This window comes from Megascapheus bottae, chromosome 19, assembly GCF_031878675.1.
Source record: "Megascapheus bottae isolate mThoBot1 chromosome 19, mThoBot2.hap1, whole genome shotgun sequence".
NCBI classification, from domain to species: Eukaryota; Metazoa; Chordata; class Mammalia; order Rodentia; family Geomyidae; genus Megascapheus; species Megascapheus bottae.
This window is the reverse complement of record NC_143527.1, coordinates 18,198,138-18,223,727: the sequence shown is the minus strand read 5'-3', so window position 1 is coordinate 18,223,727 and position 25,590 is coordinate 18,198,138. Positions and strand designations below refer to the sequence as shown.

The 25,590-nt window shown below is 47.4% G+C and overlaps 1 protein-coding gene across 3 annotated transcripts in view; it reads left to right on the top strand.

Annotated features, from left to right (window-relative positions):
• Positions 1-25,590, top strand: part of Ctif (cap binding complex dependent translation initiation factor) — a 215,305-nt gene that overhangs the window by 65,781 nt on the left and 123,934 nt on the right. For all 3 annotated transcript variants that reach the window (XM_090353132.1, XM_090353131.1, XM_090353130.1), the window contains exon 6: positions 1,746-1,821. In XM_090353132.1, coding sequence (XP_090209258.1) covers positions 1,746-1,821 — 76 coding nt within the window. The remainder of the gene's footprint in view (positions 1-1,745; positions 1,822-25,590) is intronic.

The following is a 25,590-nucleotide window of genomic DNA, read 5'->3' as shown; positions in this document are numbered from 1 at the left end:
CTCTTAAGGTCTGGTTTTGCTGTGCCACACACTCACCCAGGACATTCTTCCACACTCCCCTATCCTACTTCCCTCCTCCCCGCTGCTCAAGTTAGTGCTACAAGCTGCTCTGGATTTCTGCAGTGCCCTCACCTGTCCCTGCAGAAGTGCTGGCCATTGTGGAACAAGAATCTCCAGCCAGTACCATATGTTGTTTAACCTGGGTCCCATCCCCAAGCCCAGAGCTTGGCACAGAAGTGAAGAAATAAGGGTTCTAATTAGACTGAAGTCATATCTGCCTTCTCTTCTACCCAAACAAACCCTTGCTGATTTTGCCTACCCCATGCTCTTTTGTAACACTTGTCTCATACTGCCCCCTAGTGGTACTCAGGCTCAAACCCCGCTAGAGAGTTTCAAATTTGCCTTGTTATCCCAGGGCAGGAACTACATCTGGTTTATTTTAATCGACAAGGCCAACAACAGAAGTGATGTTTGATAAATATTTTAATGAATGAATGAATGAATGACTCTGAAACTTGAGGGTTTCATTACCAACTCTGTCTTTGGAAAATGCCACTACCCATGGGACAGCTAAATCTCAACATAACCTCATTTTATACTGATCCATAAGCTCTCACCAGAAAGCATACTTAATTATACATGTACCAGCCATGCAACACCCTTCTAAGTTGTTACCTAGGAATAGTTAAAATGGCGTATAGGTCAGAGTTACGATCTTCAATTAATGGAATTTACGTGAGGCTGGATGTCCATGCATGTTCAGTGTCTGTATTTTATCGTTCACTGGTCTCCTTGGTGCTACTCTGTCAGTTAGAAATGATGGCTGTAGTAGCAGAAGTAAGCACCCCATTGTTTATTTTATCTTAGGGTGATTTTAAGGCTCCCACTGCTTTATGATATCAGGCACAATTGTTTTCTTCATTTTACAGATGAGACACCTAAACTATCAGGATGTTAAGTGTCTTGCACAGTGTCAGGGGCACCCAGTTAGGAAAGAATAAAGCTGGATGCAAACCCTGGCACCATTAATCTGCAAAACATTTAGACTTGTGATGGGTAGACTTGTCCTGAGGGCATCCATTTCACACATTGCCTGGCTCTAGCTCAAAGCCAAGCCAAGGAGAAAGGGAGACGCAGGGGGCCTCCTGCCAGCCCACACCGTCTGTGTAAGCTTGCCAAAGTTGTTCAGTCTCTCGCTGAATTTTCCTTTGGTGCAGTGGGGTCTTAGCAGGCACTGGAACAGGATTTGGGGTATTCATCAGCCAGGGGTATGGTATGCTTTTTTTTTTTCCCGTCGGTCATGGGGCTTGAACTCTGGGCTTAGGTGCTGTCCCTGAGCTCTTCAACTCAAGGCTACCACTCTGTTGCTTGAACCACAGTGCCACTTCCAGTTTTCTAGTGGTTAATGGAGATAAGAGTCTCATGGACATTAGTGCCCCTGCTGACTTTGAACCTCAGCTTCCTGAGCAGCTAGGATTACAGGCGTGAGCCACATCACCCAGCTAAGGGATATACATGTTTGCCTGGAAGGGTCAGGGAGCACCCTGTTCATAGTTCACCATCCTGAAGGCTTGGCACTGAATGAAGGATCCTTATTTCCAGAGTCCCTTCCTCAGGACGGAACAACTGGTTTTGCAGGCCTTGAGGCAGGGCAGGACAAGGTGTTTCCTTTCTTGCTATCAGGCTGAGACAGGATGCAGGGATGAGCTTGCCTTCCAACGCCTTTCTGCTCTTTTCTGGTCCAGATGTGGAAAGGGGAAACTGGAAGATGGAGATGGCATCAACCTGAACGACATCGAGAAGGTCCTCCCAACCTGGCAGGTAGGTGTGGTGACTGGTTTTCTCACATGGCCTCGTATGTGCCCAGGTCCTGGTCCACTACCTGCACAGAGCCCAGGGATTCCTCCGCTCCCGGCTCAGCACAGGGTGGGCTGTGTGCCCTGCAGGGTGGGTGACCATGGCAGCAGCCCTGGTGTCCCCTGGATGAAATGAGTCATATGCTAGGAACTCTGCCAGCTTGGACATTTTCACCTTGGCCTAAAGCTATCCAGAGTGTGTGCCCTGCTGTGTTCTCAAGTGGGCCTGCAGAGCTGCTGGGGCTTTTGGAAAATGGAGTTGTCCTGCTGGCGGCCAGGTGTCTGCTATGATTGCTGATTCTGTCATTGATTGGGCCCCTGTCCCAGAATGGGGACAGGCTGTGGGACAAAGAAGCCTCACTCTACAGAGCCGCCTGAGGCCAGGTCTCTAGAGACAAACAGTGCTAGACCTGGGTTCTCCCAGCCAGGCGGTGGCCTGGCATAAGCCATTAGAACCATGGATAGTCACCACTGCAGTGACCTGCCACCTCCTTCCACCCTGTCACCTGCCCTTCTCTCGTGAATCACTCCTGTTCTTTTACCTGTGGTCATTTGTCTCTTCTGGTTCCTGGTCCATTTCGTTTCCTCTCTGCTCACACTCTGGGCCTATCACTGACGCAGACAATCAGTGTACAGTGAAGGCCCTGCCATTCAATCAGGATGTGCCTTGGTGTGGTTTTTCCCTCATTTTTTTCCCTCTGGGGATTGGTTGAGTTCTTTAGATCTACGGGCTTACATTTTTACTCAATTTGGAGCATTTTTAGCCTTTAGTCTTCTTTTCTCCCCACGGTAACTCTGGGTTCTGATGGTGTGTATGCTATCTTCACCCTGCTTCCTCACAGCTCATCAGCACTTTGGTTTTTTGTGGTGGTACTAGGGTTTTGAACTCAGGGCCTTGCCCTAAGCCAGTCAAACCATGCTTCCCACCTTTGTGCTTGGGTTGTTGTTGTTGGCAGGGAGGAGCTGGCTTGAATTCAAGGCCTGGATACTGTCTCTTAGCTTTTTTTCACTGGAGCCACAGCTCTACTTCTGGCTTTTTGGTGGTTTATTGGAGATAAGCATCTCACAGCCTTTCTTGTCTGGACTGGCTTTGAACTGTTATCCTTAGATTTTTAGACTCCTAAAAAATCTAGAAATTATTTCTTGTCTCTCATTTCTTGTGCTTGGTCCTGGCTGAGCATTCAGGACCCTTTTCTTACAAGTGTTTCAATGTCCTTCTCCATCCATAGCATCATCTATGTCATTTCTTCTTCTATTCATTGCATCCTTCAGGTCATTAGTTTCTTCTAGTTACAGATATTTTTCTTTTAAGTTTATATTGTATGCCAAATGTTAGAAGCTTTACATTGCTGGGTACTGAGGTTTGGTGGGGGGCGGGAGGGTTGGGGGATGTTGTCCTATTTATTTGCTGAACCAGAAAGAAATAGAGAACTTGCTGAGCTGAGAACATGAGTGGTGCCTGTGGTTAAGGTGGCCTCTAATGCCAGTCAGGCAGGCTAGAGTCCTGCTTCTGAGAACTACACACTGGAATGTTTGAGGGATTTGGCCTCATGTGTGAAGTTGTCCTCAGGTGGCTTAGAGAAAGAGGATGCTGATGTGCACATTGCCCAGGAAGAAACTGTTGATGCATTAACGGAGAATCAGGACAAGTTCTTCCTACTATTCTTAAAACTTTTCTCTTCATTGGAATGGGAAAAGAAGCAATGGCCTTGACCACAATGTAATTGAAAGGCCTGAGTATTAACGCACACTCTGAACTAACCACCAGTGGCAAAGCCAGCCTTGGAGGCCAGGCAAAATGGCTCCTTCCTGTAACTCCAGGAGAAGTGGAAATCAGAAGAATTGTTGTTTGTAGGCAAATGGAGGGGGAAAAAAAAAACTGAGGCAGAACAACTCAACCCCCGAACTGGGCGTGGTGGTACACAACTGTAGTCCTAGTTACATGAGAGGATCAGGGTTTGGGGCTGGCACTGAGAAAAAATACTAGACCTTATCCAAAAAAATAACTAAAGCAAAAAATGGCTGGGGTTATGGCTGAAGTGGTAGAGTACTGACTTAGTAAGTACAAAACCTACAGCACTTATTACTGTGAGAAGTCCAGTGGAAAGAGCCGATCTGGGGAGCAGCCAGTGAAACTGCTCATCTGCATGGGGTGTGGAGGGGGGCTTTGAACTGCTTGTTCCTGCTTGGCCACTGTCCCCTGACTCCTCTGGAATGAGGCTGGTTGGTCCCTTGTGCCTCTGCAAAAGGGAAGGGAGAGCTGGCCAGTGACCAGGAAGAAGCAGCAGCACACAACCATCAGACATCTTGATCCATTTGCGAACCTCATGAGATATGGCCTACCACTTCACTCTGCCTCAGCTTCCTAAGTGTAACACCAGGACAATAACCTTCCTACTCCCCTGGCTGAGTGCAGGAATTCTAGTAAGACCCTGCAAACCATACCCACTCCTGCCAGCCATGGGGGTTTCTGCTGTCCTTCCTTCAGTCCTCATCACTGCGAATCAGGCCCCACTATCTGAGGGGGCTCCCTTTGTTAAGAGGTTAGAGGAAGAGCAAGTGACCCCTGCCCTGCCCCATGAGTGTTTTGGGGTGATGGGCATTTCTGCCAGAGAGGAGCTCGGATGACAAACCTGGGTCATGGGCTATGCATGCAGTTGCCACAGTGTATCTGCCCAGACCAGATATAACTGTTGCAGCCTGATACCCAGGCATGATGGAGAGCTCAGACTGGCATCAAAAGAGTCCACTTCTACACATCTCCTGTGGCTGTGCATGCCTTCCAGTGCAAGCCTCAGTTTACTCAGTTGACTTAATCAATGGCAAGATATAAAGGCCTAGAGTGCTAGTGGGAGAGAGTGGGTCCCACTCAGCCCTTCTGCCCAGATTGCCATAAACCAGGATCCATTCGTGTCCCATGCACATGTATACACATGTACTGTGCACAAATGCAGCACACGTGTGTGCATGTGCACACATGTTCCTGGCAGCATGACTGAGGGCAAGTGTCACCAGTAAGCACAGACCACCCTTGTGGGCTCAGGCTTGGCACTGCCCATGGTCTTGGAACAGCAAGACAGACAAATATACATGTTCAGAAGTCACACCCCTATCTGTGAACCCAGCTTCCAGGATTGTCTCCCAACCCACCAAAGGGGTTTAATAAGAGCTGATGGTGGTGTTATAATTAAGTCCTGTGTCAATTTGGTGGTGGCTAGAAGGGGGAGAGCAGTAACACTGGGGTGAATGAAAGCTAGAAGATTTCATGGCACCCACGGTCCCTTTTCCACTACGTCTAGGTCTGGCATTGCTTCCCAAGACCTCTGATCAGGAGCGGGCATCAGGAAGGGATGCAGACTCAGGATTTAGTTCTGATTCCGTATTGTGAAGCCATAGGGCAGGCAGGGACCGAGACCCACACAATCGGGCCTACACTGGAATCCTATGTGCACCCACGTGGCCCTCCTGGGCCCGTGGCCCTCCTGGGTTCTTGCAGGTACGTGGAGGGGGTGGCTGTCACCATGGTCTGTCCGGGCATATCATTTGTGATTCTGCTTTCAGTGTGGTCCCATTAGGTGGCTGCATGGCAGCCAGCTCCCACTAGAGGGCACTAACGCACCACTCTTCAGGTCTCTGTAGACTGGTGTTTGCCTTGAGAAGCCCCTGGTTCCCTTATAGCGAAAGGTGTTTGCAGATCACATCTCCTAATCAGTCCTATAATATTGGGGATGAGGAGGTGAAGAAGGAAGCCACACAAAGAGGTCAGAGGTTCTCCTGCTACAAAGGCCTGACAGTCCTCAGAGTCCCTTCCCTCTCAGAGATCCCAGGAGCACCTGGCCACCCCCAAAAGGGCCCTGTGCAGACAAGGGGTTGCCTTCCTGGAGTCATATTCCCCACACCACATGGCTTTGCCTGAGCCTGCAGGCAGATGGCATTTGTGCACAGCTGGGGAGTTAGGAAGTATCGGCTTCTGCCCTTGGGAGAACAGGAGTTGGCTGGTCATGTGAGCAGTCAAGTGTGGAACCCCATAATCCAAGCCAAACCTGACTCAATTCCATGTACAGGAAGGGAATAGGATCTCCTCGCTTTTTTTTTTTTTTTTTGTCTTTCTGTTAGGTAGTTTGAAGCTAAATCTGTGAGTGGTGACACTATTTAGTTCATTTGTACTGGGAATGGCTTGGTCCTGTGGCCTCAGAAGTTGAGTTGGCGCTCCTACTATTAAGATCACTGGCCTCATGGATGTGCCCCAGGCACTCCCTGTGGAGGGTTCCAGAAGGCCCAGGGACAGTAGAGTGGCTTTCTGACTTCCTAAGAGTAAATCCAAGGCCCTTGGTTCATACAGGACCCATAAAAAGAACGAGAGATAGAGAAGGAGGGGACAGGGAACAGTGAAACTATTCCCTTGCCTGTCCTCAGATAGATTGCTGACAATTCTCCCCTCCACCCCTCACCACGAGGAAGCTGAAGAACAAAGGAAATTTCAAAATGAGGATCCGTGCTCTGTGCAGTAGATTCTTCCTGCTTCAGTGATGGAAGTACAAATGGAGGCAGAGGCAGGAGTTGCCTGCTCTGTCCAGCAGGTGGCGCTGTTGCTGTGTGGTCGCAGAAGAGTAGGACCTGGGCTTCACGCTAAAATGGCAAATGAGGAGTAAGCCGCTGTGGCTGAGTCCTCAGCCTCCATCCATATGGGAAGGAGTGACTTCATGATTCCCTAGAGTTGTGCTGGCGTTTTTTTTGCTGTGTCTTCTGGAAACTTTCATGACAGGCTGACTCATCTCCAATAACGAAGTTGTGAACCTTGAGCCCCATGTGAACCCCACAGCACACCGCTCCTCACCGCCCCCCCACCCCGGGGATGGGTGGTCTGACTTCTTCCACTGTCTTTTCCAGGACTGGTTGAGCACTGTTGGTGGGTAGGCTGAGTGAAAACACAGGTACCTTTCCCATGGATGGGTACCTGCGTTCCTCTAATGTCCCCTCTCTGAGAACCTAGCAGTGAGTAGAACATAATACTAGTGCTCACCAACATCCACCAAGCACTTTCTGGGTTCCAGAAACCATGAGGTGACAGCCTCATACTGTTATAGACCTCATTTTACAGAGACCTGTCTGTGGGTGGAGGTCCCTTCTCACTAAGGCCTTTTGAACGCTCCATCTGGTCCCTCTGCCCATCCTCCTCCTCCCTTTTTCCTTCTCCTGGTGCCCATCACATGCACACTTTATGGATGGTGTGTCTTCCACTGGAATGCAACTTCCTTGTGGGCACATCCACGAAGTACTAACATGAGCCCTGACCCAGGGGTCTCATAGCTAGCCAGCACCCCAGTTTAAAACCTCAGTGAACTGGGTCTGAACTGCATGCTCCAATGTTCTGTTATTTTATGGTTTGGAGAAAGAGGATCTATTCCAAACACACAGCCTGCAAATGGAGTGGTGGCTGACTCCTTTGTGAGTGGAGAGCGTGAGGAAGAAGAGGGGTTGCAAATGAATGCCATTTCTTTAATAAGCCTGAAAATGGATGTCTTTTCTTTCCCCCACCTCTATTCTCAGGGCAACAAAAAGAAAAGGAGAGTGAAAGAGAGAGCTTTGAATGAGGAAGAAATGGGATTGTTATTTAAAAAAAAAAATTAGACAAGTCTTTCATGTCCCACCCCAGCCATTAAAGAGGAACGCTTACCTAGGAGACAGCCTCCCCATGCCTTGCCAGACACCCATCCCCCAAGGGCTTCCTCCATTAGGACAAAAATAGGCAGCCATACAATAAAGGAGACCAGAAGCTCTTGAGCATAGAGCTTCCTGTCTAAGGCTGCAGGTAGCATGTCGGCTGGGAACCAGCAACGTGCTGGGTGAGGCGAGCCTATTGTTACCTCTGCTGCTTGGAGCCTTTTTTTTTTCTTTTTTAGTAGAAATGATTATGTGAGGGGATCGAAGACTTTTGTTGGTGACAACCAGGAAGGTTCCTCCGGAAGTGGCCACTGGCGGAGTCTGGACAGGTTCCCACGCAGACCTTCCCCTGCCAGCCTCCATGAGGGGCCAAAAGACAGGACGGGGAGATCAGAACTGCTTTCTGGGCTGGATAAGGCTGGCTCCAAGAGGTCCAGGGAAGTCTCAGTGCTCAGTGATCAGAACAGGGCCAGAGGCTTCAGCAGGGCCTGGCCTGCTGTTCCACAGACCAAGCTCAATTCCAGCCTGGTTTTGCTGGTGATGTTTTTCTGTTTCGTTTTTGTGTTGTTGTTGTTGTTGTTGTTGTTTTTTAACATGAGGCTTCACTCAGGACCTGGGTACTGTCCCTGAGTGTTTTTGATCAAGGCTAACGCTTACCACTTTGAGCCATAACACTACTTCTGGTTTTCTGGTGGTTAATTTAATTGGAGATAAGAGTCTCACCCAGGCTGGCTTTGAACTGTGATCCTCAGATCTGAGCCTCCTGAGTAGCTAGGAGGCACCCCGCTTGCCAATAAAGTTCTATGAGCACACAACTGTTGTCCTCACTTGTTCATTGGCTGTGCAGTTGTACTGCAGAGCTGAAGCTACGTGTTGGACCTTATTGCATATGAAATTTAAAATACTGTTTTACAGAAAAAGAGAGCCAAACGTCGATGAGGAGTAAAAAAATCAAATCAAAGAAATAAAAAGTCTTGAGTATTCAAATTGAAAATCCCAAGTTCATTCACAGTAGTTATTCCAGAGCCTTCAGAACATCCTGTAATTTGCCCCATATCCTTCCATTTCTTCAGCTTGCTTTGCTGCGCCATGCTGAGGGTCATGATAAAAACCAGAGCCTAGAAGCATAGTTATTTTTCAGTTGAAAAACACGTTACCCTTTGCCAAGTGACTTCATTAAGTGGCAGTTGTAGCAGGAAGCAAGCACAGAATGGTGGGCTGGACGGGCCAGGAGCTGTCTAACAGTCTACTCGGTGGGGCTTTTGGAGGTCTGAGGTGGAGAAGGGCAGGGATTCTGTTGCTTCCCCCATAGTGCCCTCTGAGACAGAGGTATAAGAGGGAGGATTCCCACTGCTGACTGGCAACCAAAGCTTGAGTTAGGAACCTTCCTGCCCTCCTCTGTTCTTTCTTGGAGTCTTTTTCACTCCCTTCTTCAAGTCTTTCACCTTGCCACTATGAAACCAGCCCGGAGAAACCAGAGCACGCCACCCTCTTGGATCTTTGTGGGCTTTGATTCTGGTTTTACAGTAGTCTGGGGTTTCTGGACTCTGTAGACATTGAAGTAGGCCTTCAATAGCCAGACGTCCTGTAGGGAGGAAGAGAGTGTGGTGGCTGGGAATAGGGGTTCAGGAATCCTCAAGAAGTGTCTCCATAAATATGGACACTGCACGGGGGCCTTTAGGCCCTGGAACTTGACCACACAGACCACAGCTCAACATGATGGAAGGAAGTCTTTGGAAGGCAGGGGCTGAAGCCCTCCTGAACACCACAGAGATTTCCTGAGATTGAAGATTATCTCCCTTCAGTGGCTGGGCAGAAGTTTTGGAGCTCTGTTAGGGACAGGCCAGGTCCCTGAACAAATACGACTTGTGTAAGCCCTGCCATGAGATGAACCATACCCAGAGTCCTTTGCTGAGTTCAGGCAGGTGGAATGGCTCTAAGGGCAGCTTGGGGGCGAGGAGCATGTCGGTGGCAGGGCTGCCTCAGTGGGCCAAGGATGTCACAGAGAGGCCCTGCTCATCCTTGCTGGGGCATGGGGAAAAGACTGTGTCCAATGGAGGTGCTGGAAACTTAGTCCTCTAAGCTGCCCCATGAGACAGGTGATCAGAGAGAGGTGGTCATCTTCACCCCACAGCCCCCCACAAAATATATCAACCCCTGCCAGGGGAGGCCCTACAGCCCATAGGTCATAAGATTAGCCCCCCCTAAAGCTTCATTCATTGTTCCTGGCCCATGGCAGGCTTTTGGGGATTGACTCAACACCACTATCCTCACCACTTTAGTGATGCTACCGGTGAGTTGGGCCAGCCCTGGTTAGCAAGGCTGCAGCATTCAGCACCTGGCCTCCTGTGTGCTTTGCCTGAGGAAGGAGCCATGGAGGCCGGGGAAGAGGAAGGTGTCGCTGAGGGTGTGAAGCATCCATTATTCCTTTATTAGCCAGGGGGCTGTTTCTGGTCATGCTCTCCTTCCTGGCAGTGGTGTGTTTGGGGGCGGAGAAGCCCAGTTATTTTTGTTTCCCCCAGCTTCTGTCATTGGGAGTGGTGGTGGGGGCGGACAGGCCTACGTGCGCTCCAGCAGGCGTAGTGAATGGACTCGGGCTCCCAGGCCAGCCCGCCAGCAGGCGGCCCCCCCAAGACTCTCACTGGCTCCGTTGCTTTTTGTAGCATTGCAATGGCTGGGCTGGAGGAAGCTTTTCTTCTGGCCCAAGAACAATACCAGGGTCAGCTCAGGGACCTCCCTCCTACACCCTCTTCCTTCCATTGTGAGCTGCAGTACAATCCCAGACCTCGAAGTCCTGCATAGCAGGAGGAAGGAGAGGGGTGGGGGGGGGGCGATGAGCCCAGGAGACATTATTAATGTGTGTGACACCTCTAGTCTAGTCGCCTGCTTCCACTTCCCAAGCTGGGTTTGGATTCTAGAGGTAGCAGATGGTGAGACCAGGCATGTGTGAGTGACCAGTGTGCCTCTGTGCTTGGCACAGGGCTGCCATGAGAGTGAGGCCCCTGGCTGGGTGGTGCCATTCTCTCCTATGCCTATTTGAATCACAGTGTACCAGGGCTGGAAAAGACAGAACTGCTGCCCACCTCCCAAATTGTACAGACAGGGACTACCCAGAAAGGTAAAGGCTTGCTAAATATTCTTCTCCTGATCCCCAGAACCTATAGAAAACCCCAGACTTGCCTCTGTCCCTGGCGCCTGATGGCCTTCAGGTCTCTCTTGTGACTCCCCCAGAGTGTCTGTGGTCCAGCCTTGGTGACTAATTAACAAGCATTTGGCACAGCGACACTAAGTCCCTGAGTGTCCCTCCCAATTCATCTGCCTGTCTGCCACACGTCTTCTTCAAGGGCAGCTTGAAGGTCACCTCCTTTGTGAAGCCCTCCCGGATCATTAAATCCACTATACCGACTTGGACTCCTCCAGAACTTGACATATACCTGGCGCAGGGTTGCCCTTCCATGTCACTGGGGTGCGTGTATGCCTGTGTGTCCCTCACATATACACATCAGGTCCTTATTCACCCCAGCAACAGGTTCTCAAAGTATGGTCCAGGGCTGGCAGAATGACCCGGACACTTGCTGGAAATTCAAATTCCCAGATCTTAGTTCACTGCTATTGAACTGGAAGCTCAGGAGTATGCCCAGTTGTCTTTAGAAAGTCCTTCAGGGGGTTTGAGGCACACTGAAGTCTGATTCTTCCCTCCCCATCCAGGGTCTCTAACTTGCTAGGCAAGTTCTGTAATTCAAGCTACAAGCTCTGTTCTCTCTTCTCCACCTCCCACCACCCAAAGCTCCGTGCTTCGGTTTGACAACTTTAGGTCCTCCTTGCAGGCAAATGGCTTTTAATCATGTGGCTGTGGCTGTGGCTGTGTGTATACTAGGGCTTGAACTCAGGGCCTAGGCACTGCCTCAGCGTTTTTGCTGAAGACTGGCACTCTACTATTTGAGTCACAGCTCCACTTGTAGCTTTTTGTTCATTCATAAGTCTCACAGATTTTCTTCCTGGGCTGGGTTTGAACCAACATCCTCACATTTCAACCTCCTAGAATTACTGGCATGAGGCACAGATACCCAACTTAATAACTTCTGATAATTTGGTGACTCGTTCACATCACCTTACTTTACCCACTCAGAGGAGTTTTTTTTTTTTTTTCTTGGCTACTTTGCTTTGCTCCGGTGAAGGACAAAGATACCTTCTATGTTTGACAATCCAGAATAAGCCTTTTCAAAGGTTTAGGGAAACAGGATGACCTGGTCCCCTAGAGGCCTGTCACTGTGTCTCATGTGACCTCCAAGACCCCAAATCCCTGCTCAGGCCACTGCAGATTAAGGCTGCCATGGGGCTTATTGCCTTCATGCCAATCAAAGATAGAACACACGGACACATGTTTCCAGGAGGAGAATATACCATGCAGGTGGAGACACAGGGGCAACCTTCTTCTAGTGATGCAAGAGAGTCCTGGGATAATTGTCCTGGCTCTTCCTTTCTTGCCCATGCTCAGTGTATGTGTGGATGAACCATCCTGCAGGTATTGGCCCTGTTGGTGGTGAAAAAAGAGGCTTGTTCCTGACAGAGCCTCTGTCAGCAGCACTCTAGGTAGCAAGTAGAAACTGACTTGGTATATTAGCCAAACTTGCCTGTGCTTGTCACCAGAATACCTGAAAAGGAAAGGTTGATTTAGATTTACAGCTTCAGAGGGTTTAGCCTGCATGCTTCAGCAGAACATGATGGTGGCGTGGGGGCTGGAGGAAATTCTTTCCCTCATGGTGGACAGGAAGCAGAGAAAGGGTGGTAATAGGGACCAGGAATTATCTTCAAAGTCATGTCTTCAGGAACCCTACTCTTTCTAGCTCAGTCTCACCTCCTAAAGTCTCCACACCCTCCCAAAATAGCACCACCAGCTCTGGGCCAATCAACACAAGAGGCTGGGAACATTTCAGATTCAGACTAAAACACTTGGGAATAAAACATCAATGAAAACTTCTGTGTACAAAGGGAGCAATACCAAGTTGATATTTTAGAGCTCATGAATAGTAAACAAGGCCCTTGCAGGCCTCCTAAGCACTGTGCCAAGGCTAAGTACTGTTGTTGTCTCCAGTCACAGTTGAAGCATTTCCACTGAAGTTCAGTGGTCTGACTTTGTGAGCACTTCCCCTTGTGAAGAGGTACATAGGTTTTGCCATACTTCTGTGTCCTAATTTACCCCCTCCTTCCCCTGTCTTGGGGTGTTTCTAGAGCAAAGACTTTATCCGGTGATGAAAGCATTGCTTATAGTCTTATGTTCTTCAAAGATCCTTGCTTTTCCTCTTGGCACTCAACCTGGAAGTGTTCGGGAGGCAGCCCTGTCTGCAGTGATGTGGCCCCTGCTCGCTCCTCATTCCTCAAAACCATGGGTATTGTTATCATGACATCAAGGGAGTTGAAACATGTCTCTTTGGGTTCCCAGAGAGCATGGCCTTGGTGGGATCCAGGGAAAGGTAAATGATGGCCTCATCCTCTTCAAGTGGCACCACAAATGCCACCTACTAGGGTTCTGGGCCAAGTTCCTCAGTGCACATTGTTCACTGTTGCACACCATCTGCACCTATCTGTTTGTGGGTCACAAATCCAGATTCCACCACACTAGCATCTACCAGGGCAGTGTCCTCATCACCAAAATGAGGATGTCAGAGCAAAGGACCTCGCTAGCCATATCCACCTTGCCCCTCTGGAGCTTGGGTTAAGTCACGGTTGGTTTATTTAGTAGGTGCTTGGGGTTCGGGTGGATTGAGAAGGAAAGAAAAGGGTGGCCCAAAAACGGACTGCCTCCATTTGGATTCATCTTCTCATCTTTGTTTGTTTGGTTTTTTTGTTTTACTGTAGTCTATGCTTATAGCTTTTAACAAGTTAGAAAGGCCACTAACAGAAAATGTCAGCTTTCTGCCTCTTTCTTCTTCATAGCAACCACTTGCCTCTTTTTTGTTGTTGGTTTTTCTGATGGAACCAACCTGTAGCCCACATAGACTGTATAGCCCTTTTTAACTGGATAGAGTTCAGGTTTCAACTGCTGACGTTCCTGTTGAGGTGGAGAAGGATGCTGCTTCTATTCACATCCTGGTTCTCCTGGTGAGTTGATAGGCAGGGGTGACTGGGTTCTCAGCACATGTGGGCATAGCAAACCCGGAGGGCGTACCTTCCTCAGCTGTCAGGAGAGCCACCCTGTACAGGCTGTTTACTGCTGACCACAATGCCACTGTACAGTGCGTGACCCCACATCAAATTTCTGCTGCATCTCACTTTTCTTTTTATTTTGGAAAAAAAAAAAGCTTCAGATGTAGAAAATTAAATAAAAGAAGAAGGAAAGAAAGAAAGAAACAGACACAAAGATTTTCCATGTGCTTTTTGGCGGGAACATTTTGTTCTCCTTGTTTTATCATTCTTTCTAAGCTTACTGTTCTTACTGGAGACTTAAGTTATAGATATGATAGTAAGTTGTTCCTAAATCCATCAGTGTGTTTTCCTAAAAATAAGCACCCTCTCATACTGAATCAGTTTGTCAACATCAGGAAATTGACATTCATAGATTAGATGTTAGGTAATTTGTAGGTCTTCCTTAAATTTTGCCGATCGCCTCTTGGCCTCTGTAAAGTTTGATATATCTTGTTTTAGTGGTGCTGAATTTTGAATCCAGGTCCTGAAGTTTGCTAGGTAAATCTATGCTACTTGAATCATACTCCCAGCCCTTGTTTGCCTTTTTTTGGTAGGTCGTGAGGCTTGAACTCTGGGCCTGGGTACTGACCCTAAGCTCTTTAGCTCAAGGCTAGTGCTCTACCACTTGAGCCACAGTTCCACTTCTGGTTTTTTGGTGGTTAATTGGAGATAAGAGCCTCATGGACATTCCTGCCCAGCCTGGCTTTGAACCACAATCCTCAGATCTTAGCCTCAGATAGCTAGGATTGTAAGTGGGACTTTTTTGCTTTCTTTTTCAAGTAGAGGCAAAAAATTTTGCTCAGGACTGGCCTTATAATTTTTTGCTTGAGCTAGCTTTAACTTGAAAGCTCCTGAATTTGCTTCCTGAGTAGCTAGGGTTACAGCTGTGAACCTCTTCACTTAGCTGGTTTTGTGAAGGGAGTGTGGGGATTGCTTTTTCTAGTTTAAAACCCAAGATCACATCTTGCTTTTGGATTTTGTGTCTCTTTAGTCTCTTCAGTCTTTCTTGATCTTAATATTTGACAGAATGCAGGCCCGTTACTTTGTAGACTGTCCATCAATTGAGATTCTGTGATATTTCTTCAGGATTTAATGTGCACATTCTCAAGGCATGGCACAGAAGGGGTGCTGTGTCCTCTTCCACGCATGGGTTCAGGAGGTAGGTACAGTGGAGAAAGTAATGTTGACCATCGGATTAGGTTAGTAGCTTTGTGTTTAACACTATCAGATTACTATTTTTCTCTTTGTAATTAAATATCTTGAAGGAAGTATTTAAGAATATGCTTTTTACAAATTTATTTGTAAATATGCTGTTAGTGGTACTTGTACCCAAGAATTATCCTTCTTTCATTTATTCATTCCCTCATCCCCTCACTTATGATTTTTGCCTGAAATGTTGTCTTGCTAGTCAGCAAATGGTGGGTTTTCTAATTTTATATAAATTTATCTGCCCGTTTTTCTTCTGTAAGGAAGATTGTGCCTTCATCCTCTATTTATCCAGTTGTATTGGCTCACAGTGTGTGTGTGTGTGTGTGTGTGTGTGTGTGTGTGTGTGTGTGTGTGTGTGATTACATACACACATGTGTGCATGCATACAAACATGCTAGTACTGGGTTTTGAATTCAGGACCTTGCTCCCTTGCTTTGCTCTTTTGCTCACGACCGGTACTCTACCACTTGAACCATGCTTCTTCTTCTGGCTTCTTGCTGGTCAACTGGAGATAAGAGTCTTGTAGATTTGTCTCCCAAGGTTGGCTTGGAGCCATGATTCTCATGTTTCAGCCTCCTAAGTAGTCAGGATATCTAGGCGTGAGCCATTGGCACCTGGCAGGCTCATAGGTTTTAATCTTATTCTCAGGGTTATAATCCAGTGATAATTATTTTGATACTTAAATTGCCCCAGGGCCAGTGGGAACCCCTTCAAGTTTTAAATGCCTTCATTCTTCTCCAAGTACTTCCTTACTTCCTGACATAAGAAGTTGTTCTGGGCTTATCTGGATCTTACTCTGCCCCAACCCTGGAATCCACTATTATTCAAGGAACCTTGGTACATCGTGGTGAATTACTTTTTTCAGAAACTAAGATTGGGAACAGCGTGTGCTCATGCCACTGTGTGCCCAATGTCAGTGTTTTGTTTGTTTGCTTGTTTGGCTGGGGGGAGGGGTGTCTGCTTTATTAGTGTAGTGAGTACTCTCATATGCCTCCTGTGGTTCAGTCTCCCTATCTTAGTCTTTGAGTAACCAAGTCCCTAGATCAGAGCTTCTGTTTTGCACTCTCTCTAGAAAACAAACCTGGGCTCTTCACTTAAGGGTGAGGACGGAAGAGTAGGTGCCTAGGCAAGATAGAGAAGGTAAATGTCTACTTCATTCAATCTTTTAGCTGGCTCTGCTGTGTCTTCCTAGAATACAGACCCTAATTTTCCTGCTACCAGTGCCTCCAAGTGCATTGCCCTTCAGTACTCTGTGTGGATGGAGACGCTGCAGGCTGCGGGGCTGTGCAGAAATCACCTGCTACTTCTCTGTTCTTCCTGTCTTCTCCTTTCTTGTTGCCAGTGCTTTGGGGGGAGTTGACAGCCTCTTCATTATTACTGGGAGAAAAGAAATTGAAATAAATGCATATGGTAAGCTCACTATGTCAAGGCAGAGGGCTAATTTGGTTACATTTTTTAAATCCTAATTGGGAGAGTTGTAGGTGAGACCACTTGGAGTGCTTGTCAGGGGCAAAAAGAGCTGATGTCATCTGAGAAGCAGGTGATAAAAGTGATATATCTGTCCTCTGAGTCTGGGCAGGAGAACTGGCATGTGGGTAAAGCCTGGACATGTCACTGGGGATTGAACATAAAGGAAGGGAACAGTGGGGAGTGTACATGAAGGCCAAGAAATAGGTTCTTTTCTTCCCTGTTGTTCAAATAATTCTAGGACAGGAAGTACACACACACACACACACACACACACACACACACACACACACACACTGTGCTAACCAGGAGAAGGTCCAGCCTGGGAAACTCTCAGTTTGGAATCAGACCTGAAGGAGATTTTCATACATACTCCCTTCCCCCATAGCAGCTACCAGGGCAGAATGGCTAAGGGATGCAAGGGTGAGGTGCTCCTGTCCTCCCTGCCCAAAAATTGGCCTCTCAGGAAGGAAGGACTCCCACCTGAAGCAAGCTCTGGAGTGCTGAGGGCAGAGTTTGTGCCTTGTACTGTATCTGAGGTAGGGCTGGGCTCACAGTTGGTGTTCTGTCCAGCAGAAAGCCATCAAGCCATTGCTAAACCTCCAGAGAAGTGTGTGACTTACAAAGAAGAGCAGAGTCTCTCCAGAGATCTGTCCTTGGAAACTTCCAGGCTGCAGGCCTGCCCTTTTCTCCTTGGCTTTCTAAGTTCCTCCCCTTTGGCATTACTAAGAAATGTGACCCCCACCCCTGGTGGCAGCCTGGTCTCAGAAGACCTCATATGAAGCATAACTGTCCTTTCTTGCCAGTGCACATTTCAACAATCCCTGCGCTCTGCAGTTCCTAAGAACCGTGTAGAACTTCTAGATTTAGTCTCTTTTCTTAGGAGTTCCTGCCCATTTCTGGAAAAGTCTAAAGAATCCAGGGTAGCCTTAAGGTATGCTGAGCAGCATTTCCAGCATGGCGTAGAGCACCCTACTGATAGAGAGACAAGCCAGAAACACAGCAGGGAGCTGACAGGGAGCCAGTGTACAATGTGGTTCTGTTGGCTGCTTCTTGTCTCAGGAGCACCAAGACCTGAAGGACAGAGACCCTGGAGACATTAGCTGGAAGGGAAGTGCTCCCTTTGTAACCAGTCACTGATAAGGCTTTGCCCTACAGACCCTTTGTCATGTTGGGTCTTGATTGTGACTTGAGGTGGGATATGCTGAAAAGGGATCCGTGGAGGGCAAAACACTGGGCAAAGATGAACTCAGGAGTAAGGGAGCACCAAGGGTAGTGTACAGAGCAGCTGGAGAAAACATAGGACACATGGCTGCGTTACATTGATACCCAGGCGAAGGAGTAGTCATTGCTGGCTGGTGGAGCAGAAAGGTGACATTTCTCCCTAGATAGCCTCTTAAAGACCACATGGTCCATGTTCCAAATAAGGAAACTAAAGATCCCCAAGAGGAAATACTAGACCTGTGGCCACACAGCTCACCAGCCACCAGAGTCCCCCATCCATGATGCCTCCACTGCACATCCCACAGAGTTTGTTTTATAATGAATTGGAATGATGGCCCTTGTAGGAGGCTCATAGGACATCTGTTTAATCATTTAATCTAGAATTTTCCAGGGACCCGTTGTCAAGTAGGTGTCTTTGAAAATGTCTGCACCTGACATGTTCTATAGAAAGGAAATTAGGAAAAAGAAGAAAGGAAAGGAAATGACCATCACCAGAGCTGTCTCCATCTCTGTGTCCCTACCACCAAGCTGGCCAGAACTTCAAGGCCATGTAAGCTGTGTACACCTGCCCTGACTCCACATCAGGGGCTCCTCTGCCCCCTGCCATGTCCAGGGCACAGAGATGGGGAATTCAGTCAGAAAAATGCAGTGATTTGGGGGAGAGGAAACCATAGAGGCACTAGATAGCTCCTTACAGTTGGCAGAATTGAAACCCCCAGAGCCCCTGAGCTTCTGTCCTTCCCAGTCTAGAGCCGATTTCCTGTGGCTGCTGAGGTCAGAGGTCACCACCTACTGAGAGAGACACCCACAGTCCAGAAGGGTTCACTGCCAAGGGGATTTACAATGACCCTAGTAGATCCTCTCACTCCCCTATTCCAGCCAGCCACCTTCCCAGAAACAGATGATCATTTTTATGGAAAAGTCATATTTGAAATGCAAGCCAACAGTCCGTGTTTTGCTTTAAAGAATCAGAAAAGATGCCCATAAGAAAGGAGCAGACAGCCCGAGACAGAAGCTCATAAATCTCACTAGGCCACCCGTAAATGGCTAGTCAGGGGCTGTCCACATGAGGGGCAGTTGTCCTTGTTCTACCTATCCTATCATTCTCTCTCTCTCTCCCCCCCCCTCTCTCTGTCTCTCTCTGTCTCTCTCTCTCTGTCTCTCTCTGTCTCTCTCTGTCTCTCTCTCTGTCTCTCTCTGTCTCTCTGTCTCTCTGTCTCTCTGTCTGTCTCTCTCTTTCTCTCTCTCTCTCTCTCTCTCTCTCTCTCTCTCACACACACACACACACACACACACACACACACACACACACACACACACACACACACACACAGAGTAAGCCCCAAGATTCCATAGAAGCATTTTCCAATCATACCAAGCAATGTTGGGAAGAGTCCATTGTCGTTCTGTGGCCTCTGTGGGGGGCTGCACAGTGCCCTCTGGATTACTATTTAGCTTCAAAGTATACACTCTGGGTCAAAGCAGAAACATTTGCTTGGCAAGAAAAGAGAAGATATTCCTTTCTGTGGCGCTTCCTGGCGGCATAAAGAGTAACATTGTTCCAGCAAGCCAGTACGTGGCGTGGTCAAGGAAATGTATCAGCCCTCTTTGTGAGGTCCTGTGAGGACACCCAAAGGACAGTGGCATCATGGGTCAGCTGGCCTTACCCTGGAAGAGGCAAGCTTGATTGCTTGATAAGAGAGCATCAGACAAGACGAGCCCAGGAAAGAGAGAGCCAGGGAAAGCTTCCCAGACCATGAGACTTTAAGAAGATAACCCTCGGGGCCGGGAGTTTGGCCTAGTGGTAGAGTGCTTGCCTAGCATGCACAAAGACCCGGGTTCAATTCCTTGGTACCACATACTTAGAAAAAGCCAGACATGGTGCTGAGGCTCAAGTGGTAGAGTTCTAGCCTTGAGAAAAATCCAAGGACAGTGCTCAGGCCCTGAGCTTAAGCCCAAGACTGGCAAAAAACAAAAACAAAACAAACAAACAAAAGAAGATAACCCTCTGACACCAGTTGCTCACACCTATAATCCTAGCTATTCAGGAGGCTGAGAGCTGAGGATCTTGGTTCAAAGCCAGTCAGGACAGGAAAGTCCATATGACTCTTATCTTCAATTAACCAGCAAAAGCCAGGAGCTGTGGCTCAAGTGATAGAGCACCAGCCTTGACCAAAAAAACCCTAAGAGATACTACCCAGGCCTTAAATTCAAGCCCCAGTACCCGCCCAAGGGAGAGTACTTCAAAAGCTTTCAAACACGGGAAAGTTAGGCCTCTCAAGTTCATTCCATATGTCATTTAGCCTGGTATAAAATGACAGGGCAGGGCCATAACATGCATGAAGTCCTGAGTTCAATTCCTTGGTACCACATACACAGCCAGAAGTGGTGCTGTGGCCCAAATGGTAGAGTGAGAAAGCTCCAAGACAATGCCCAGGCTCTGAGTTCAAGTGTCAGGGTTGAGGGAAAAATCCCACACAACTACAGGGCATCTGCCACATTGAGAAGAATGGATTCTGAAGCAAGGTGCTGGTCCCCTCCAGCTGTATCCCACGTTAGAATCTGGTGTGCATGATGAATGGCAGGCCTGTACCTTGATTCTCCTTCTGTAACCGATGAAGTCAGTAATGAAACTGGGCGCATGCATGCACGTCCTCGTGTGTGTGTGTGTGTGTGTGTGTGTGTGTGTGTGTGTGTGTGTGTGTGTGTGTGTGTGTGAGAGGGGGGGGAAGAGGAGGAGGAGGTTTACACACAACAGGACCTCATGCTCTCATTTGACTTCTCTGCTCCATTTTTGGCACTTTACCACTTGAGCCACACCTCCAGTGTTGTAGGTGTTGAGGATTCTTCTCATTCTCTAAGGGTTGCATGTCATAAAAGAATAAAGGGATCTGCTTTATTCTCCAAACTTTTAACACACCAGTGCTGAGATCTCTGTTGTCTTAAAGTGAACCACACTCCAGACTTGAGATGGAATCATTAGTTCCTCTCTCTTCTGTAAGAATGTAGAAACCTTCAAAGCATCAGTAAACATGTGTCCCACTCAGCCTCCTGGGCTCTCTGGGAGCTGCGAATCATGCAGCGCTGTGCACGTGCGTGTGAGCAGGCCAGGCATACCGGCGGCAACACTGGCCTCTTTCCTCAGTATTTTTATTAAAGGAATCGAGCGAAGGAAATGTCTAGGAATAGACAATCTTCCTCAATTCCCTCAAAATAGCTTCAGTGGAAACAATTGTGGTAACATCCATTCTGCTGGTATTGTTCCAGTCTACTGCAATCTGGGAAAAATTCTCCGGGCATTTCCAACTCAACTGGGAATGAAGTTGACTTCCAGAAGTCTGGAAACAAAGGATCTGTGCTCCAGGGCTGCTCTGAGTGTTCAGAGCCTTGCTGGAGCCAAAGACAATCTCAGAGCTCATGTATGGTTTCGCCTTTCCTCTCTCCTTCCCTTTGGGGACATGCTTGCTTCATGCCTTTGTATTTTCCCATGGATGCCATCCGGGGGTCATTAGCAGCGGTTTATTTTAACCACTCTTGGTTGTCTAGTGCCCCCCCACCCCAGTCAGTTATACAGGCTGGAGGTACCAGAGGTACCTCCCGAAGGTGCCTTCCTATGCTCAGGCTTCCATCTGCATAATGGGTACCCATTTCTCAGCCTGAGACATGGCCCCTGTCAGTTTTCCTGTGTCCCCTGCTTCTCTCCCTCCTCAAAGAACCGTCCCAAGCACCTTTGCACCATTCTTGCTTCTCTTGCTAGTCTGTCCTAAAAGAACCGTCCCAGTATGTCCCTCAGTACTCTCTCTGTCTCCCCTCACTGGAGAGCATCTTGTAGCCCTCCACTAGTCCCTGAGCCAGTTTACACTTTTTCTTCCAATCATGCTTGCCATCTACAACTATTTAATGACTGCCCAAACAGTTTCAGGATAACCCTGCCTTCCTCTTATTTTATCCTTCAAGAAAAAGAGAAAGAATGAAAAAAAAAACCACCTGAGCTTATTAATTGACTAAATGTGATTTAATTATCTGTTTTTGTAAAAATAAAACCATGAGAAGTGTTTCATTTCTATTTCAGGTTCACCATACATGTTTCCCTCATGTTTCCATGCTGCCATAAACCCTCTCCCCATCTTCTCTTGGTCCCTAGTTCTTTCATCCCTCAGAGTCTATGTTGTCTTCCCCCCCCCCCGCCCCTCTTTTCTAGTAAGTCTTTCCTGACTGTTTTGAGGGAATACTCTAGAATCTCAGCTCTCTCAGAATGTAGTCTTCTGCCTCAGCATTTTCCATACTTTTGTGAGCATACAACTAGTAAGCAGATGTGACTGGCATGGAGTCTCCAATTCGGGGGAACTGAGGTGAGGTCCAGGCTTCTGCATCTCTAGCCAGCTCCCAGGTAATGGAATGGGGCCAGTGTCCATGGACCACACACTCAACAAAAAGACCCCAGGACAGTGGTTCTCCTCTCTTTCTTTCTTTCTTTCTTTCTTTCTTTCTTTCTTTCTTTCTTTCTTTCTTTTTTTTCTTTGCCAGTCCTGGGCTTGAACTCAGGGCCTGGGCATTGTCCTTAGCCACTTTTTGTTCAAAGCTAGTGCTCTGCCACAGGGCCACTTCTGGTGTTTTCTATACATGTAAGGAATCGAACTCAGGGCTTCAGGCATGCTAGGTGAACACTCTGCCATTAGGCTATGCGCCTGGCCCCAGTGGTTCTCCTTTCTGCTGCACATTGGAGTCATGTGAAAGAAGGTTCTAGATGAGACTGCTACCAGTCTGCCACCACCATCACTACCCTGTCAGACTTTCTGATTTTATTGTCATGTGGTATAACCCAGGCTTTCGGGATTTTTGTTAGACCTCACAGGGTGACTGTAATTTGCAGAATAGTATGGGAAACACTGTCTGCGTTAATACAGCAAATTTGGCTAAACCTAGCATTTATTTCATCTGTGTCTAACATTGTCTTACTTGTAGATTACAGTCTTTTGTCAAGCAGGATCATGCCTTTTTTTACTTTAAGGATTTACTGACAGACTGAATTTTAGGTCCTCATATGGATTTTTGTTGATTAACCATGTTAATAGAGTATATATGGATAGTACGGGACCATAGTTGTTATCAAAGGAAATTTAAAAATGGGGTCTTAGATCATTCCAGAGCATAATGAAATCTGCCCATTGCCAACACTGGCAGTGTGACATGGTTTCAGGGGGTCTGGGCATGCCTTCTCCCCCTATTCCCGAGCCCCCAGGAGACGAAACCCAACTGCTCAGCTTGCGTGGATCCAAACACTGCTGTCCCTCTGTTTCTTCAGGCTCCGAGGCAGTGGTTCTCAACTTGGCCACTTTTTACACTTTCCTGGGACACTCTTAAAATCTCTGCTACCTGGGTGGTATCAGAGCCTTCGTACATTAGGATTCTCCATAGTGAGACCTGCACAATAGAAAGTGTGTGAATTTCTCCCGAGATGCCAAGGAGCAGCTGACTTGAAAGCTACCACCTTGTGGATTTTACTGATGAAAATATAAATGTGATCCATTTGTCCTCCCCTGAGGGATTGAGTTTGTAGGGCCCTTCCCTGCAAGCAGTAGTGAAGACAGTGTGGGGATGCAGGAAACTGTAACTGACAGGGAAGAAGAGGACAACCCTGAAGTGAGCCTCCCCCTAAAGCTCCAGAGCAGGTGTGGTAGGTTTGGTTCTGTCTGAGGACCTTACCCAGCATAAGTCCTGATTGGACCATAATGGGGATCCTCTCAGACCTTGGAGTGATGGGTTCTGGTGGTAGGTGCTACAAGCTGCCACCCCCTGTTCCTAAGAATTTTCTCTAGGTGATCCCATACCATACCATATGGTATACCAGTATACCATACCACGGCTATCGTCTGTTCTGGGGCTGAAGGTTTGGAGAATTGCATCAAAGTCTGATAGATTCCAAGAGGTTGGACAGCTTGGGCAGGGATGGGCTCCATTCCTGTCTAAGAAATATGGTTTCCAATGAGAAGTGGCTGCAAAAGCAAAGCTTCTAGAGAGGACGAAGGCAGGGAACTATGCTTCCAGGTAGAGCAACGGAAGTAGAGGCCAGGAAGTGCCTGGACGCTGAGCTTCAGTATCTTGACTCCAGACTCTTGGATTTTCCGCAATTCTTCTTGAACCACCATGGTGTCCCTAAAAGTAGGTCAAATCACTGTCTGTTCCTGTGACATGGAAGGAAATAGACATCAAGTAGGTCATTAGAGCTGACTCTGTCGACTGAGCCTGCTGGCCCCAACCAATGGCTCCCTGGTGCAGGCCACCCATAAAGGCCCTTTAATGTGGCAGGAAACCCTTCAAAGCCCTCACCCATGTCACAGAAGGTCACCTATGTCTTTCTGGAAAAGAAATAAGTCACTGAATTTCTGAAATGATTGAGTCCGCTGTGGTTAGACAGAAAAGTGCAAATTGTGTTCTTGAAATATCTAGATTCACAGATATATTAACACATTGAAAGTAATTGTTCAATCGACCAAAGAAATTTGAATTTCCTGCTACAGTTAAAACATAGTTCAGGGCCGGGAGTGTGACCTAGTGGTAGAGCGCTCACCTAGCATGCATGAAGCCCGGGGTTTGATTCCTCGGTACCACATACACAGAAAAGGCTGGAAGTGGTGCTGTGGCTCAAGTGGCAGAGTGCCAGCCTTGAGCAAAAAGTGTCCAAGGACAGTGCTCAGACCCTGATTTCAAGCCCAAGGACTGCCAAAAAGAAAAAGAAAAAGAAAAAAATTCTTTGAAAAAAAAAACCATAGTTCAATGTGGAAATGTTTCTATAAACAGCTTTGTAGGAACTTTCTGGTATCTTATATTTTCTTAATTGGCAACTTACCAATTCTAATTTTTTTTTCCGATTGTGGGACTTAAACTATGGGCCTGGGCCCTGTCCCTGAGTTCTTTAGCTCAAAGCTACTGCCCTACTCCTTGAGCCACAGTGCCACTTCTGGTTTTCTAGTGGTTAATTGGAGTTGAGTCTCACAGACTTTAGTGCCCAGACCAGCTTTGAACTGTGATCTTCAGATCTCAGCTTCCTGAGTAATCCTAAGGATTACAGGTGTGAGACACCACACCCGGCTATAAATTCCTATAAATGTTATGCTTTTTAATTTTGGATGACATTCTTGTCTAGCAGGTGTATTCTTTTCCTTTGGTACTGACCATATTAACAGTTAGCTCAGCAGTTCGCTCATATTAACAGCAATCAGTGTCTGATATAGAAGGAGAGAGATTGGCTAGGTACTAGTGCCTATAGTACCAGCTACTCAAAAGGCTGAGATCTGAGTGTGAGCGAGAAAGACTGTGAGACTCTTATCTCCAGTGAACCACCAAAAGCTGGAAGTAGAAGTATAGTTCAAGTGGTAGAGTGTCAGCTTTGAGCAAAAGACTAAGAGTTAGCACCTAAGCTCTGAGTTCAAGCCTTGATACCAGCACCAAAAATAAAATAATAATAATACAGTAGTAATAATAATAGAGAAGAGGCAGAATTAATGGGATGTATAGTAGTGGCAGTACTTTGTGAGTACTATAAATGAGGCTCATAGCCTGTTTAAAAATGTCTTCATTCTGTGTTCGTTCATTTTCTAACTCTATCGACATCTTTGTTGGGTGACAGTATTCTGCCAAGTCAGAAACCTGGGGCTCTATTGCCAGAGAAATGGATCCCCTGCCTTAGCTTCCAGGTAGAAACTTGCTGTAATATTGCCGATCTTGTACCTTGCATTTTAAGGAGTATTATACTGTTTTGGATCCTCAGCCATGTGCAGATACGTTTAAGTATTTAGAGAACTTTGAGTTGACACCTCAGTTCCTTTCCTTGCTTCATTTCTTTAGATGGGCTGTTTAATTTATCTCATCTTCCTTTTCCTGGCCTATAGAGAATGGATCATCAGGACTTCAAGAGGTTTCAATTAGTTGAATATACATGAAAATCTGAATCCAGTGTCTGTCTCAAGAATTGAGTCATTTG